Here is a 17,364-nt window from a genome sequence, read left to right as displayed (position 1 = left end):
AGTGTAGTATTGTTAAAATTCTGCGTTGATTTTTAAAAATTTCATAATAAAAAGTTCACTAGGATTGATTAATCCAAATAACAATTAAAACAAAGCTAATCCAACCAGAAATTTCGCTTTTCTTAAATTTAACCTCTTTATGTAATTGTTACTTAAAGTGGTTATTATAAATACATTAACTAATTTATTTTAGACAATTAGATTTTCTTTTTTTTACAAAGAACGAAGTAAAAATTTTGAACACACAAGTTTATTTTTTTCTTTTTTTGTAATTATTACATTCAATAATTAACTAATTTTATTTAGTTTAATGTTAACATACTAATGATTTACAACAATCTGGGAAATTGTTTCCATTTCCTGCTTTGATGGTACAGTTCTCAGATGGTTCTATTTTTGGACATCTGAAAAAGACAAATTGAGATTTTATTCATCATTGAATGTAGCTGCTTTAGATTATTTAAGAAAAATTAATGGTATTCAGATATTATTCACTTTTATGGAAAGGTTACTAAGTGAACATATCCATGGAGTAAATAAGAGACCCACTTCAGATGTTGAAGGCTCAGAATTTTCACAACAAATAGGACACCAATATGGTATTTAATAGAAAATTTCTTTTAAAGTTTCTATCTTGATTAAAAACAATTAAATTACGCAATAAAATTACCTAGTTTTACTTAAAACAATTTATTGGAAACAGAATTTAGGTTATATTTTAGTTACGAGTTAACTAAATGAAAATCAAAATAAAATTACCTTTTAATTTGTACGATTACTTTAAACGCCCCTGGCAGACATCTCCTCTGAATACACGATTTCCTTTCGGTCCAAATTTCACCTAATTTTCTAAATGCACCTTTTTCATCAGTGCATTCTAGGGGTTCATCTGTGGAAAGTTGAAGTTTTTTCTCGTTTAAAACACAAGTTGGGGGTTCAATAATATAAAAGCAAGATTAATATAGATATAACTAAATTTCTTTTACTTTTAATCTTATTTGTTTTGTTCTTTCTAATCCTAAAGTTATTTTCTTACTTAAACACATAAAAAACTTTTACCTCCTCTTCGATGTTGATATTCATAAGAAATCTGGCCCAAGATAAGTGTTAACAATGATAAGAACAAAAATAAACGAAACATTATAAACAAAACGAATTGTTGGCAATATAATATTTTGGACTACCTATCAGTGATCGTGTTACAAAGGGACTAAATAGTGGTGAAGGGGCTATTAGAGCGGACTCGTTCCACTAGAACGAATCCGATGGTGGATCGAGTTGATTCAAATCTATATTTAAAAAAAAAATTGATTCCGCCCAGCCCTAAAAAATTGAGGCAAATTAAAATGAAAATAATTAATATTGAAGTCACTTACACTGAAATAAAATTTTTAACTGACTTGAGGCTACTATGTAGAAGTTCACTGACACATTCCAACTTGTAAAAGGAATCCACACCAAAATATAAAACCTGGCGGAGCTTAAATACTGATTGATGCTTGGAGGATAAAATATGTTCCAAGATTTTTTTTAGAATATCAATAATTCTAAAATAATAATAGTATTATTCATTTCTTTATTTGGTTTATTTCTAAACACTGTGTGCAAATTTTTTACTTTAGGTCAGTGGTACCAAACTCACAGGAGTCTATTTAACAAAAGTAGGGGTCGATCTAAGCCAGGGGGTCGAAGGAAAAAACAATTTAGAACCCAATATAGCAAACCTCGCAAAGAAACACCAGGCACACACCCATCTCATTAATTAAGAAGCATTACTGTAGTTACTTTACTTATTTATAATTACTTATTATTTAATAAATATTAAGGTATTTAAATTTCAACATTAAGATATTTTTCACAAAACTATTTGTTACACAATGTAAAATTACTTTAATAAATGTTTATAATCATAAAATGAATTGTACAAACACAGAGTACCTAATTGATAGTTTTATTTTAATTAACTGAAAATTACTTTTTAATGGGGGTCGATGGAGATTTCGAAAAATTATATAGGGGGGGTCCATGATCAAAAACGTTTGGCGACCCCTGCTTTAGGTACTGTACTGTACAGTATGTAACATACTGTATGCATTGTATGTTGATTTACATAAAAAAAAGTAAACAATATTATTAGCAAATTATTTCTAAAGTATCAAAGCATAAATTATTTTAATTTAATAGAAAAAAAAACGATACACAATAATACATAATGATCATCTATTAGATAGAAGTAGCGGATTCCAATACAGCCGTCAGAGGTACAGGTCAGAGGGAACGATTAAACAACTCCGGTTCCAACCCCAGCATTTTCATTGGTTAAATCTAGTGGAGTTGAATCCGGAGTGATCTAAATCCTTTTGAAACCGGACTTGTTCCATTTTTTTCGTTCACTGAATGTAGCCAACAGAAACGCTGGGATTGGAACCGGAGTTGTTTAACGATTCCATTGTCATAGTAACCAGGACTGACTCCACCTGAGCACTAGATCATTCTGCATTTGTATATTATAATTTTTTGAACATTTTTTCATATTTTATAAGAGTTATGGACAAAAAAAAATTAAAATCATCTTAAGAATCTGCTTAGTGTTCTAATAAAATGAATATTTTGCTAAAAAATATTTCCAATCGCCGAATGTTTGTGATAAATAGGTAATAAGAGTGGGAGGGAGTCTGTAGTAAATACGCTTGTTAGGTAATATAATTTTTTGCCTCTTAGATATTTAGCTATAGCAATAAGGGCCATTTCAATTTTACCTTTCGTGCTGATAACTATGTTATATCTCATGTGTGTCTGTTTTCTGATGATAAGCAGATAAGGGTGCTTTTTCCAGTGGTAAATCATAATTAAGTTGAACAGCATGGTTTTGTCGATTTCTAAAATAGTTTCAAAGACTAATATTTTCCTGAATTAAATAATTATTTTCTTTATTGAATAGTTGAAAATATTTTAAAAGCGAAATAATTGGGTCAATTTTTTTTACCTTTTTATTCATTTATTTTATTTTATCTTTTTTTTTTTTTGCTTATCAACTACGGGGTTATTAGCACCTTTTTCCCTATTGTTTCTTATTTTTTAAATTAAATATTTTATTAATTTTTAGTAAGTTCATTTGAGACAAATATAACAAAAAAATATAACGTTCCATTTGAAAAACAAAAGTTGGATGCTGTATCTCTAGATGCAGGGGTTTAAAAAAATGGGTCAATCACTGAAAATAAACTAGACTAAAAATGATTAAATACGTGTTTTTTATTTTTTCGAAATTTTCCGCCGTTTAAAAAAAAGTGGGTGGAGCATATAACTCTGGTCACCCTGTATTGACGGCTTAGTTTTATTAATTTTTATTCATTATTAAATATTTAGTAATATAATTTAATTTCGTTTATCTTTCTTAGTATATGTTATTTGTTATATTTTAATTTGTTTGCATGTACCTATTTTATGGTCCAACTAACATCTTTGATACCCTTTAACAACCTTATTTCCTTCCCATTTCATTTCCCCTCCTAGGCAGGGTAACTTCAACCTCCCAGTGGTCCTGCTGGATTTTAACAAAACTGTTTTGCTTTAAATCTTGTACTTGAATAAAGCTATTTTTATTTGATGTTGTCTATAACTATTAAATATTTTATATCTTTTTTAAACTGTTGCAAATTACGACATATAGTTCTGTTATTAACTGATGTAGTTAAGTACTAATAAAATATTTGATAAATTGCATGATATTTGCACGAAAGCATAGGATAGTTACGGTAACTGGAATCGATTCCGACCCTGGGAGTTGATTCAAATCCAATGATTCCAGAGGAGGACTCGTATAGCCCAATACTACTAAATAAGACTTTAAGGAAGTAAACTATAATCTCCCCCCACTCTGGTGGCGTAGATCTGTAACTAGACAACTAGTTTATTTAGGACTAATGCTGTTATAGACGCCAATATTAGGGACCTATCCAAAATAATATATTTACTATCTTCTGAAACTACTCTCTTTTTGTGGTAGAATATTACGCGTCTTTGATATTGATGTGCGTGGTGTTTATTGGAATTAGCTTAAAATATATCTCAAAATTCTGAATAGATTTTTAACTTTTATTCTTGATAGTGCTAATTAAAAGGAGAGCAGTGGCGATGTTATAAAATAAATGGTATTTTGTTCTTTAATAAAGGTATTGCGCGATCATACTTTTCAGGCACAGAGAAATCTGAGAAATTCTCTCGTAGTTTAAGTAGGAGCAAACTGGGTTCGCTGTGGCTAGGAAAGGCTATAACTTTTCGACCTAAGATTAGACCTCAGTCTCCCAAAAATCCCAAAGGGCTGAAGATAGGGCTAAATTTCTTTGACTTATCAGAGATATCGAGTGTACCTTCAATGGAAACTGCTCGTTGTTTGGCCAAAAAAAAAATTGGCCAGGATTTAAGACAACTTATTGGTTTAAGACATTTCTTGACTTGTTAGGTCAATAACAGCTCTAATGCTGTTCGATCCTCGAAGGGCTGTGCGGCCCCTCGGCCTAGAATTTATCTTTTAGCACATCATTGTCCAGTTGGCAGCACAGGAGAAGACAACGGAGAGGGGGCTCCAGAGTGTGCCTGGGAGCTCGAACCAGTTATCCTTGGGCACCTCAACTAAGCACGGGAGAGCTGTACTGACTTATCTGGGCTTTTGCGTCGGTCCGTCATATTGGGAAAAAGGTCATAGCGTCACTTGCCTGGCCAGAATTGTGATCCGTCTGGACTTCTAATTTCAGTTCTGATAGTCGGTAGGGAGTTGTCCTTGACTGCGATAAGGAAATTGATGTGTTTTTTACAGCCTAGTCTATTGCGTCGGTTCGCCATCTTTTTGAGCGTGAAGTGGAACTTAGCGTCTTTTGGCCTGGCCAATTTTGTAGTCGTGCTAGACTTGTGTATATGTACCAATTTGTCATTTTGGAATTGTGTCTTGTTTCCATTCTTGTCATTTTACTATTTGTAGACATTCCCGTATTGAGTTGTCACTTCGCCAGGAAGTGCGTATTGTACAATCACATAAATTGTAGTGTATACGCTAGACTTAATTCCCTATTAAAAAAGGGATTCTGTAAAGGCTGCCAGGCAGGTTGGTGTCATTTTTGTAATCTTATTGGTGATAAGAACCAAATACAATACAGCCAATAATTATATTTATATATATATATATTTTTTGTACATTTAATAATAAAATAGTGTCATTTTACAAGAAAATTGAGAAGGTATTTTGGGTGGCTGTGGCGTCCACCACAATTAATTTCCCTTTAATTGTCTGTCTTCTAATTTTTAATCCTTTTGCTCAATTGAACTCTTCTTGCTGGTTGTACGTCTCTGATTTGGAAAAGACAGGCTATCTGGCCTTGGCTTGAACGGTGTGCCGTTTTCCTTGTACGGCAGATACAGTAGAATGAACTTGTATGGAAGCTCATTCTGGCTCTACAGCACAAAAAAAATACCTCCAAGAGCTAACCTAGAGGCGGAATACAGGTCCATGCTAACAGCCGGCAGGTCTTTGCTGCTGGTTCCTTAAATTATTGGCTTGCCCAACGCAGGATGCTTCTTGACAGTGCATGCTCTCTTCATGGTCACCATCTCCACACAAGAGGAGAGACCACTCCGGTGACAATTTTCTGTTCTCTCACATAGTTTTTAGCGTTCAAAAACCACTGGTTATGGCAAAATACCTCCGTGTGCAGGGAGAGTTTAGTTTTCTCAAGACCTATATCCCAATAAACCTAAGCTCCAACAAAAAGAAACAAACACAGAATGCAAGCCTGGCGACAGTACTGTTATTGTTTAGATCTTAGTGAAAGTAATTTACTCCACGTGTGACAGGCCATTTTCACTCTCAGCCTCGATTGTTTACAATAACAAGCACAAGTGAGCATGCGTACACACAATCACCTCACTTCATACATAATTATAGTGTTAAATAGTGAATAAAAACGTTTCCTTCTATTGTCCTTATGTAACGATTTTAAAATTTTCAATTAGCTGAAAAAGAACAAAAAACAGGCTTGTAGAATCTGATTAGAAAATGAGAATCCAATCATAACTCACATAACTTTTTCTTACTCCCATTCTCAAGTTTCTAACACACAAATCTTCCTCAAACTCAGAATGTTTGAATCTAACTTAATTCTTATCAATTTAGAAAGTATCTACCCCATTTTCTTTCATAGAATTACTCTAAAACAAATTTACGGGAAAACTTTTTTCAGAAAATTTGTTATCATTAAAAATATTTTAAATAAAATTTTATGTGCCGTTTACCAGTAAATATTTAAATACTGATGACTCTAACCAATAAAGTGGTATTTTCCCACCGATTTCCTTCAAATTTAAACATTTAGTATCCCATCTAATTTTTTAATAAAACATAACATAATTTATACTAAAAATGGTATTTTAGTTCAAAGCCTAACCATCCTCTTCTTTCAGGAAAAGCCCTTAAACAATTTCCCTGGAGAAATATTTCCAATAAAAGTTATCGTGTGAAGAATTAGTTCACTCAATTTAAAAATTTCTGGTTAATAGATTTCGGTCTAAAAAAAACTTATTGTAGCATCTCTCTGTTAGTCAGCTACTCTGTCAGCTGTATATCAAAAATGTTCTTTTTTGAGTTACCATGGATACAGGGACGCATTTAGGAATCAAGCAAGGCTCTATGGGAGAAGATAGAATCATCGGTTTTATAGATAGAATCATCTAGAAAAAGCTGGTAGACACTTTTGCTCAAATGAGGATGCACAAATGAGAGCTTTCCCTATCTCTTACGATAAGATTCCTATAGTGGCTGCTTAATGGACAGAATAAGAAGCAAAAGCTTCATCCTTTTAATGGACTGGATCCACCAAAGGAATAGCAACAAGGGAATATATTCTGAATCGCCAACAGGCCTTAAGATTACAAATCTTAGTGCAATATTGTTAAAATTGTGCTTTGCTTTTTAAAAATTTTATGATAAAAAGTTCAGTATAGGATTGATTAATCCAAAATAATAAAGCTATTCCAACCAGAAATTTCGATTTTCTTCAATTTAACCTCTTTATTTAATTATTACTTAAAGTGGTTATTACAAATACATTAATTTATTTATTTTAGACAATTAGATTTTCTTTTTTTTACAAAGAACGAAATAAAATTTTTGAACACATAAGGTATTTTTTCTTTTAATTGTAATTATTACATTCAATAATTAACTAATTTTATTTTGTTTTAATGTTAACATACTAATGATTTACAACAATCTGGGAAATCGTTTCCATTTGCTTCTTTGATGGTACAGTTCTCAGATGCTTCTATTTTTGGACATCTGAAAATAAACAAATTGACATTTTATTCATCAATGAATGAAGCTGCTTTAGATTATTTAAGAAAAATTAATTGTATTCAGATATTATTCACTTTTATGGAAAGGTTACTAAGTGAAAATATCCATGGAGTAAATAAGAGACCCACTTCAGATGTTGAAGGCTCAGAATTTTCACAACAAATAGGATACCAATATGGTATTTAAAAGAAAATTTCTTTTAAAGTTTCTGTCTTGATTAAGAACAAACTAAATTACGCAATAAAATTACCTAGTTTTACTTAAAACATTTTACTAGAAACAGAATTTAGGTTATATTTTAGTTATAGTTAATTTTAAAAATAATGTTACCTCTGAATTTGTACGATTGCCTTATCACCCACACTTGTCAGACATCTCCTCTGTGTACAAGATTTCCTTTCGGTCCAGATTTCACCTAATTTTCTAAATGCACCTTCTTCATCAGTACATTCTAGGTGTCCATCTGTGGAGTCGAAGTGTTTTTTCTTATTTAAAACACAAGTTGAGGGGTTCAAAAATATAAAAGCAAGATTAATATAGGATTAATCTTAATTATTTGTTTTGTTCTTTCTAATCCTAAAGTTATTATTTTTTTTTTAAACACATAAAAAACTTTTACCTTCTCTTTGATTTTGATATTCATAAGTAAACTGGCCAAAGATAAGTGTTAACAATGATAAGAACAAAAATAAACGCAACATTATAAACAAAAACGAATTGTTGGCACTATAATATTAAGGACAAGCGAGCAGTGATTGTGTTGCAAAGGGACTAAATAGGGCTTTAAGGAAGTAAACTATAATCTCCCCCCACTCTGGTGGCGTAGATCTGTAACTAGACAACTAGTTTATTTAGGACTAATGCTGTTATAGACGCCAATATTAGGGACCTATCCAAAATAATATATTTACTATCTTCTGAAACTACTCTCTTTTTGCGGTAGAATATTACGCGTCTTTGATATTGATGTGCGTGGTGTTTATTGGAATTAGCTTAAAATATATCTCAAAATTCTGAATAGATTTTTAACATTTTTTCTTGATAGTGCTAATTAAAAGGAGAGCAGTGGCGATGTTATAAAATAAATGGTATTTTGTTCTTTAATAGAGGTACATATAAGGTATTGCGCGATCATATTTTTCAGGCACAGAGAAATCATGATTCTGTTGCAGTTTAAGTGCGAGCAAAATGGAAAATGGAAACCTTTATGGAAAATGCTCGTTGTTTGGCCAAAAAAAAATTGGCCAAGATTCAAGACATTGCTGGACTTGTTTAGTAAATTACAGCTCTAATACAATTACGCTTATGAATAAGATCAATTGAACTCTTCTTGCAGATTGTATTTCTCTAATTTGGAAAAGACAGGCTACCTGGTCTTAGCTTGAACGGTGTGCCGTTTTCCTAGATCAGCAGATACAGAATGAACTTGTATGGACGCATAAATAACTACCTCCACAGCACCAAAAAAAAAATTCTCCAAGAGCTAACCTGCAGGCGGAATGGTGACCCTGGTAACAGCCGGCAGAACTTTGCTGCTGGTTCCTTAAATTATTGACTCGCCCAACGCAGGATGCTTCTTGACAAGCTTGCTCTCTTCATGGTCTCTTCAGCTAGAAACAGTTGGCCGAAAGGCAACGAGCTTGCAGACAATTTTGCTCAAATGAGGCTGCACTTAGTGCGCTCTCCCTATCTCAAACGATAAGATTCCTATGTCGGCGGCTTAATGGACAGTATAAGCACAAACATCATCCTTTTAATGGGAAGAAGAGCCCTGGAGTGGATCCACCAAAGGAATACCAACAAGGGAATATATTCTGAATCGCCAACAGGCTAAACAATCTACCTTCCACAAGGGATACATTGTCACACAAGCGCTAAGAAAAAAACGGACAAAATCGGGCTTATCTTCACAGGCTACTGGACAGTGCACTCCTGTTCCAGCGGCGATTTACGAGTATGTGACCACTCTTGGGATCATTTAATACTCGACTGTGAAGTAAGCCAGATGATAAGAAAGAGCCAGTAACAATGGGGAAAAAAAATTGGCCACTCCAGAATCGAGAATTGGATGTCTCCAGATTTCATTGATGAATTTTTCCTTTTTTGAAAAATAAAATCGAGATAGTAACTGATTAGTGAGCTGCCAATAATCTATTTTAAAGAGGTACAAAGTGCAGTGTTTTTTAAGTGCATCGTATGAAAATTGTGCACATAGTAATTTACCACTTTAATACACTATTGAAACTATTAATTTATAATTTGTCACCATCTGATGGTTATTGGCGCCTGGAGCTTTTTTTTCAGTGCATAACCTGGCCTCTGTACAGTGTTACAGAGAGAACACGTCCATCACCGGACAATGTGAGCTGTAAGAAGCTCCGAGGAGAAGAGAAAATCTAAGAGGAATAAAGATATTAAAACAAAAACAAGTCAATCAGTAAAAAATACTTTTTCTCATCGAAAAACTGCATTAAAACTATATTTTCTCTTAGAAGAGAAAGAGAAAGTAAAAAAAACCGTAATAAAAAACGTTTTACCTGAAATATACCCAAAAATTTTCATACACTGCACTACACTTATTCTAATTTTTCAATTGTTGTACCATCATTACTCTAACCAGTTTAGCAGTAATTACATACATATACTGTGAACAATGGACAATTACAAAAGAGATGCGACAAGTAACCCGGTAGTTTATTGTTTATGTGCAATAAGGATGAGTTCGTTTTTTACAAAAAAGAATACTTACTAATTAGAAAACTTCGTTCCGGTAAGTAAAATGTTGATTATTTCTGTAGAGAAGCTGTACGGTGGTAGGGACGATAATTACAGATGAAGATTTACTTTCTCTGTGATGGTAGAATCACTTCTTCAATGTGGGGTAGGTACATCATATATAAAGTATACAGAATCCTCTTCAAGATGTCAGTTATTTCATAGTGCCACTGAAAAAAAGGTTTAACTAAATATGCATGTAAAATACATAATACATACATGGTTATGTACAATGATATTAGCTTATTTATTGTGGTTAGGTAGTGCGAGTGATTTGGATAACTCCAGTGTTACCAGATCTTCCAAAATAAATCAGGTTTGTTATAGTTGATTTTTAAGGTTGTTTTTCATTTGGTCTTTAAATGAAAGTTATTTATTTATTACTAAAAATCATGAACGATTTTAGTTAATACTTTCTCTGGATCCTATTCATTCACAGGGCAATCCTGACAGTCTCCAAGCAAGTCTACCAAAATTTAAAAGACGAAGAGTAAAACGTCCAACACAATTTAAATTTAAAACAAGTTCTTCACAGAAGGACTCTAGATGTAAGTATAAGGTATCCAAGGCTTAGTGAATCGAAATTTTATTTCAATATAGTGTTTTCCTTATTTTAAAAAAGGAGGGATTAAGACAGTGATGGCAATTTAAGGGTCGCGCGAACCGTTTTTTAAAATTATGAAACCTTTAGGAAACGGTTATTAAAAATAAATGTTACTCTGACTTCAGTTTTAAATGTGCGCCATGCCCTGTAGTGTTGCAACTGTAGACTGACTGTACAAAATTGCAACCGCGCGGTAAACTGGTGTCGCAGTAGTGTGGGCTGCAGAGGTTAAAGTTCAGCGGATCTGAAAAAAAAAACAAATGAAATATCCCTAGGTTACAAATATATTTTGTAAACACAATAGAATACATAAATAATCTTGATGTAAAACTGTAATATATTATGTATCATGTTAACCTTGCAATATTAATGCCTGCATGCCAATGGTTGTTATACGCGTTGAACTTTCACCGTTGTTAGTAGTGTAGACGTTATTTTTGTAATAAGATTTCATATTTTAATGATATGTTGCGTGAAGAAATGGTATTTTTTAATGCAAAGTGAGGCTAGGTAAGTGATTTGTTATCAATCTTAAAAAATAAAGAATAGGTTCTCCTAGATATCACTTGACTTTATGGAACTGGTTCCTAAAAAAATTTAGGATGCCATCACTGGATAAAGGGATAGGTTCCCTCTAAAGCAGGTTTGTCCAAGGTTTTTTTTTCCGACAAAAATGGAGCACTTACAAATTTTTTAGTAGGCCTTATTTTTTTAGTGTTCCAGAAAAGATTGACTTAATAATGTTTTTAAAAGTTCTGAGTTTGAAAAACATTGATTGTTCACACTTTTTTGGTTTAATAACACAAATTATCAACTCCATACAGTACTGTCTCTGTTTACCGTGGTTCAATTTGATAACAACGGCTGTCTGGCTAGAACTGGAGACAATGGCACTTGTCTCACTAGTACGGAGTGTGCTGCAAGAGGAGGCGTGGCCAGTGGCAATTGTGCCCAATCCTTTGGCGTCTGCTGTCTATGTAAGAGAATGTTTGCATTTTTTTTGTTTTCTAGATTCAAAGTTCATTACTTTACCACCATTATTTAAAAAAATTCAAATAATCTACCTCGAATGATTACAATTGTTTATAGTTATGGCTACATGTGGACAGACAACAAGACAGAATTGTACATATTTTGTAAATCCTGGGTTTCCAACTCCCTACGATGGTACAGGCTCCTGTCAACTTACCATACAGAAGGCAAATCCTGGTATCTGTCAGTACAGGTAGGTGATTTTAATTTATCTTCTTCTACATTCTACTTCTTCCGTGCACAGCTTTAGTTCTCTTGCCTGATGCAATAGAATACAGACTCTTTAAATTAACAGTTACTGTTTAAATGGAAATTCCCACTTTCCTACTGTAACATTGGTGATGTCTACTGGGGGTAGCAACTGGATTGACTGCCTGGAATGGTTGCTCAAAGTCTGGCACTTTTGTTCCTCTTCTAAGACTCATTGACTCGATTCGCTTTTTCTCTTTTCTCAGCATGATTGTTTTATTTAAAGAGCTGCTACCACATTTAAATACTCTAAGTAAATAAGAGTAAATTAAGAAGAATGCTTTTATTGTATTTTATCATCTCAGTATTTTATTTCATTATTATAGGTATTAAATACCAAATGGTACTTAACTGAAGATTGATTTCAGGCTAAGAAAGTGATGGTAACTAGTACCCCAATACGACTTTTTTGGCGTAGCTCCTACAGCCTCTGTTCCCCTGAAATCTTATAAAGATACCTTCTCATTCTCTTCTTTTTAGTTTAGTTTTTGGTTTAAAACGGAGAGAGTTACTAAATCAGTCACTTTTGGCTCTCTTTATTTTAGTAAAAACTCATTTTATTTCTAGTTTCTAATAATTTACTCGAAGAATTTGCTAGAAGCAAGTAAACCAAACCTGAATAAAGTGAAGTATTACGATTTTCGTCCTCTCCTCCACCCAAATTAAGTGCGTTTTCCCACTTTTGTTAGAACCTGATGTTCTTAATTTGGGGAGTGCCTTACCTTAGGACATTTAGCGGGCGTTAGAGGCGGTGTGAGTGGTACTAGATAAGTACGAATGATGAATGCTTTCAGTTAGATGATGATGCTGTAGAGTGAATTATAGAGAGCACCCAGAGAACTATTTTTGGTCGCAGTACAGTGCTCATTTCATCTCGCTGCTATACCATGGCCAATTATTTGCCCTTCTAGGGCTATAACACCGCCTGGATGTTTTCTTTCCTAGATAGATCTTACCGAAACTTCATTTCCACAGATTTTTAATGTCTTACTAATTATATTGAAGAGTCATTTATCCTATCTATCCCTCTCCCGCCAACAGTAGGATACTAACACCCGATTAGCATCTCGAGGTAGTGCCTGCAGATCTGTTGGCTAGTTTTTTCAGCCCTTCCATGGTCCATTATCTAGACGAAGTAAACAAACTGTTCTTGAAGGACTTATGAAGCAAATCCGTTAATTCAAGAAATCAATATTGTTAATAAATTAAATGTTGACGTATGACTTTAGAATTACAACTAAAAACTAAAAATGTATAAATTATTGATAATAATAATAATGCTCTTATTTACATCCATCCCACTGCCAAATTGATCGAACAGGATTGATTTTGATCAATTTACCCTGGCTGGACCAGAGCCAGTCAACAATGTGTGCAACAATGATCAGTTTATGGTATCCGGTAGTGGACCAGTTCCTGGAATTTGTGGCGTCAATGGTGGCAATCACAGTAAGTTGAATATGAAGAGCTTTGCTTTTTAAAATAAGTTTTTTTCCACTTTTTGTTACTCAAAAAATAAAATGGCCATTGTTTAATCAAAAGGAGTGACTAAAGTTGAACTTTTAAGGCTTGGCTTTTTTTTAAAAAAAGGCTCAGATCCAAGGCCTTGCCTGTGGTGTGATCAGTGAAAAGAGACGCCATATTTAAGTAAAATTATAATCATAAAGGAAAAAGTAACCTTACCAATTACCTTAGTTTTTTCAGAGTAAAACTATTAAAGATATAGCTTAAATTCTTGAAATTGTGTTGAATCTAAAAATGTAGAATTTCGATCTAGGAGTTTACTTGTTCCTATGAGATCGCGCTGATAAACTTATTGATCACTAGAGTTTGTCTATCACTATCAGCTGTCTCTAGAGAAAGAAGTTTTAGTCAACTTAAACTAAGAACGCCAAACATTTATCCCAGGCTTAAGAGAAAAACTTTGTCCATTCAAAACTTAGTACACTATAGTCATCTAAAATTTCATGTAGATAGTTCTCATAAGTTTTTTTTACATTTTCACCTCTTGCAGTGTACATTGACGCTGGTACCGGCTCAACAAATCCTATAACGTTGACTGTTGTGACGAGTGGTCCATCATTTCCTAGGAATTGGAAGATGAAAATCTGCCAGATTCCTTGTAGTTCAACATATAGAGGTATTGGATTGAATAGATGGTTAAGTTTAAATAATATTTAAGGTCTATCTTGAGATATATGTTGCGGAACCAAGTCCGGGTTGCATCTGGGCACAGTTTTCCACTGTAAAGAATCGGATCTACATTTGCTTTGATTCATTCTAACAGAGAGTCAAAGGATATAGCGCATTTATTATATCTTTTGGCTCAATTTCTTGCTTTTAATTAATAAAAATAAATATATAAAATTTAAAGTCTCCCAATTTAAATGACAGCAACCCACTACTAAGCTGTCACACTAAATAGAGCAGTTACCACGTCTTAAGTCATTTAATAGTTGAACAACTGGTAGGACGTGAATCTCTTCGTAGCCAGAAACATTGCGCAACATTGAGTCAGAGATTTCTATTTCGGATGGAAATCAAGACCCATTTTCCGCGAAGAACCGGATTCAAAGAGACTTATAGTCATGGGACGGCCGAGACTACAGTCCGGAAAAGTCTAGCTTTTATATATAACAATATAATAGATTAAGATCTAAGTATTATATATCTTTGACCATTTTCTCAGCTGAAGAAGGATGTCTCCAGTACTTTACCGGAGTATCTGGACAGATAAAGTCTTACAATTATGATCCCATCTCGGGATTACAGCTGTCCAATCAAGACTACAGTGCTTGTATCAGAATGGAAAGAAATTTCTGCGGTATCCAATATACAGCGTGTCCAGACAATGGTAAGTAAATCGAAACTGAGAAGGGAGATCCGGTATGAAGCCCTAAAGGGGCATCAATCTTTTTCTATTTCCTATTAAATTATAAATAAATCTCTGTGATTTTCTTTTTATCTTTCATCCCGCTGCCAGCCAATAACAGATCATCCTCGTTTACAATGACCGGCGTAACGACCGGCCAAGCACCGGTCACATCAATGATTGGTGGAATAGGACCTAACTCATGCGCATCCGATTGGATTATCATACCCTGTGCAATGAACCAAGGAAGACCTCCTTCTTCGCCGCCCGTTTGTGCGGATCGTATCTGCGGCGGTACTTTCAGCAGTGAAGTGTCCACAACGGCGGCTACTGTCTATAGTAAGTTTTTTTGTTTTGGTTCTTCTTGTTATTAAGGATAAAGAGTCAAATTGCATTGTAGAAGGTCACAGAGATTTATCTTAGTAAGAAAACATAAACTTTATGTTAAAAACATAAACAAACCAAATCTATCCGATTATGAACAGCTAAAGCTAAGGCTCCTTTCCACGACGGCTGGATCCCGCCGTTTAATGCGGGCTTTGGAGAGTATTTAACTTATCCTAGAAGCAAAGAATCGTGCGCTAAAGGATTTTAGGTAGTGATCATCCCTTCATTGCCTGAGAGTTTGCTCAACAACTTGGCGAAGGGTCTGGCACGTAGGAATGGTTTACCAATCCTAAGTATTTCTGGAGTTAGCCATAGCGAAAACCAGGTTTGGAGTAGTTACCTTCCTCAGTACACTCCCATCCTTTATTTTGGGGTCCAATTTGGGAAATATCAGTAGCTACAACCAACTTACATAGTAGTCTCCTAAAGGATAGCTTCTCTCCTGTTTTTTTTTTTTAAACATCATACATAATCTCATCGAATTTTATGATAAGCTTTTCCAGGAATAGAAAGCTGGCTTTGTGTATGGACTTTCTAATCACTTCTTTTCCATAATCCTGTCATTCTAAAACATTCCTAAATTTTTCATTAAGACTTCCAGGAAACATGAAATTTTTATCCAAAAAGTAGAAAGATTATATGAATGAGTCGCCAAAAACGATGAACCAATAATTCTTCAATTGCAATATTGATCTTCCGTAAATAGTAGAAGCGATCACTTCCTATTAAACCTGTTTCATTCTAAAAAAAAAACACACCTGAATTCATTAAGACTTCCTTCCTGATTTTTATACTCCCCTACCCCCACAATTGTATGGATTCTTCTAAATCTAATTGCAATCCAATTTAACTATCTCTAATTGCCTTGATTTTTTCTTTCTCCCCCTCTATCCTGGCGGAAACAGGTACAGTCAAACCATTCCGGATTGTGGTGCACACGGACAACATTGAAGCACCTAATGATATGGGCAACAAAGGATTCTGTTTAAATTATGTACAACAACCATGTACTAATAAATTAAATTGAAATTAATACAAGAAATAAATTAATTAAATCAGACTGATTGGTACAAACATAATTGTGTTTTACTTCATTCTTTATTAAGATATATATAATATTTTGTGTATTCTGAAATATATATATATTTTTTTTTTGGTATAAACAATTTAGTAGATAAATTTTTGTACATACATATATATATTTTTTTAAATGTAGTTTAATGTATTCATTGTATTCATATATATATATCTTTTTATTAATATATAATTAATTATTATTATTTTGTATTTAATGTATATATTTATATAAACAAAAACAAAGATTTATACAATAAATTTTGTATATAAATATTAATAACAAATATATAATTGCTCAGTGCGTCTTGAATAGATTATTTTATATAAATTATTATTCTTATATTCTCGCCTCTACGTTTATATTATGATAATAAAGTTTATTACATATATATGATTCATTTCGATAAATATTGTAGATTATCAACATTAATACAAATAATAATAATAATATTATCATTATGAATTAAAAATTGGGCAATTTGTTACCTATAATTAATGTCTGATAATTAAAATCTGTTCTCTTGGGCAGTTTGGACCAAGTTGCTTGGAAGTTTGGCTATATTTAATTATTGATAGCTTCCAATTTGTGGTCTTTGTTACACAGCTGATATTTGCTTTATTTATTTTATTTATTCATCTTGTAAATTAACTCTTTTAATCTCTTTTGTAAAACAGATTTTAAGATCTTCAGAAAATGTTTTGGGGGAATGCTTTTTCCTTTATCTCATTTTGTGTGTGTGTGTGTGTGTGTGTGTGAACACTTCCTTACGGTTTTTCGCTTAAAAGGAAAAGTGGGATAATCACCATTTTCCCTAAAGTTTTCCCCCACAGATATTGCAAATAGAACTTCACCAGAAGGTGATAATTTGGGGGTAGATTCTAGCGAACATACATCCTACTGTTTTTACAGCTTCTCTAGTAACCCCCCACCCATAAGAGTGGGGCGCACTTTTTTTTTGATACCCACAAGGATGCCTAGATTCCGGACGAAGGTCAACTTTGAAATGTAAATGAACACGT

At 33.3% G+C, this 17,364-nt stretch overlaps 3 protein-coding genes across 3 annotated transcripts; 1 reads left to right on the top strand and 2 right to left on the bottom strand.

The window, feature by feature from the left end:
- Window positions 1-231: 231 nt before the first annotated feature.
- On the bottom strand, window positions 232-1,220 carry LOC141450061 (uncharacterized). The gene is made up of 3 exons (XM_074120096.1): window positions 1,060-1,220; window positions 760-889; window positions 232-404 (listed from the first exon to the last, which is right to left on the bottom strand). The coding sequence occupies exons 1-3, from the start codon at window positions 1,139-1,141 to the stop codon at window positions 314-316; spliced, it is 303 nt and encodes a 100-aa protein (XP_073976197.1). The 5' UTR covers window positions 1,142-1,220; the 3' UTR covers window positions 232-313.
- A 5,938-nt stretch (window positions 1,221-7,158) lies between these two features.
- LOC141450060 (U-scoloptoxin(16)-Er12a-like) lies at window positions 7,159-8,140 on the bottom strand. Its single transcript, XM_074120095.1, has 3 exons — window positions 7,968-8,140; window positions 7,679-7,811; window positions 7,159-7,330 (listed from the first exon to the last, which is right to left on the bottom strand). Exons 1-3 carry the CDS (start codon window positions 8,047-8,049, stop codon window positions 7,240-7,242), a joined length of 306 nt encoding a protein of 101 aa, XP_073976196.1. The 5' UTR covers window positions 8,050-8,140; the 3' UTR covers window positions 7,159-7,239.
- Window positions 8,141-9,984: 1,844 nt separating this feature from the next.
- Window positions 9,985-16,639, top strand: LOC141450058 (uncharacterized). The gene is made up of 9 exons (XM_074120085.1): window positions 9,985-10,439; window positions 10,563-10,671; window positions 11,552-11,704; window positions 11,817-11,952; window positions 13,330-13,457; window positions 14,023-14,148; window positions 14,698-14,862; window positions 14,992-15,219; window positions 16,173-16,639. The coding sequence occupies exons 1-9, from the start codon at window positions 10,317-10,319 to the stop codon at window positions 16,292-16,294; spliced, it is 1,290 nt and encodes a 429-aa protein (XP_073976186.1). The 5' UTR covers window positions 9,985-10,316; the 3' UTR covers window positions 16,295-16,639.
- Window positions 16,640-17,364: the final 725 nt, after the last annotated feature.

This window comes from Rhodnius prolixus, unplaced genomic scaffold, assembly GCF_049639745.1.
Source record: "Rhodnius prolixus isolate KJV_2025 unplaced genomic scaffold, Rpr scaffold_2, whole genome shotgun sequence".
In the NCBI taxonomy this organism is placed as follows: Eukaryota; Metazoa; Arthropoda; class Insecta; order Hemiptera; family Reduviidae; genus Rhodnius; species Rhodnius prolixus.
The sequence above is the reverse complement of the archived record's forward strand: the minus strand, read 5'-3'. Positions and strand labels throughout refer to the sequence as shown.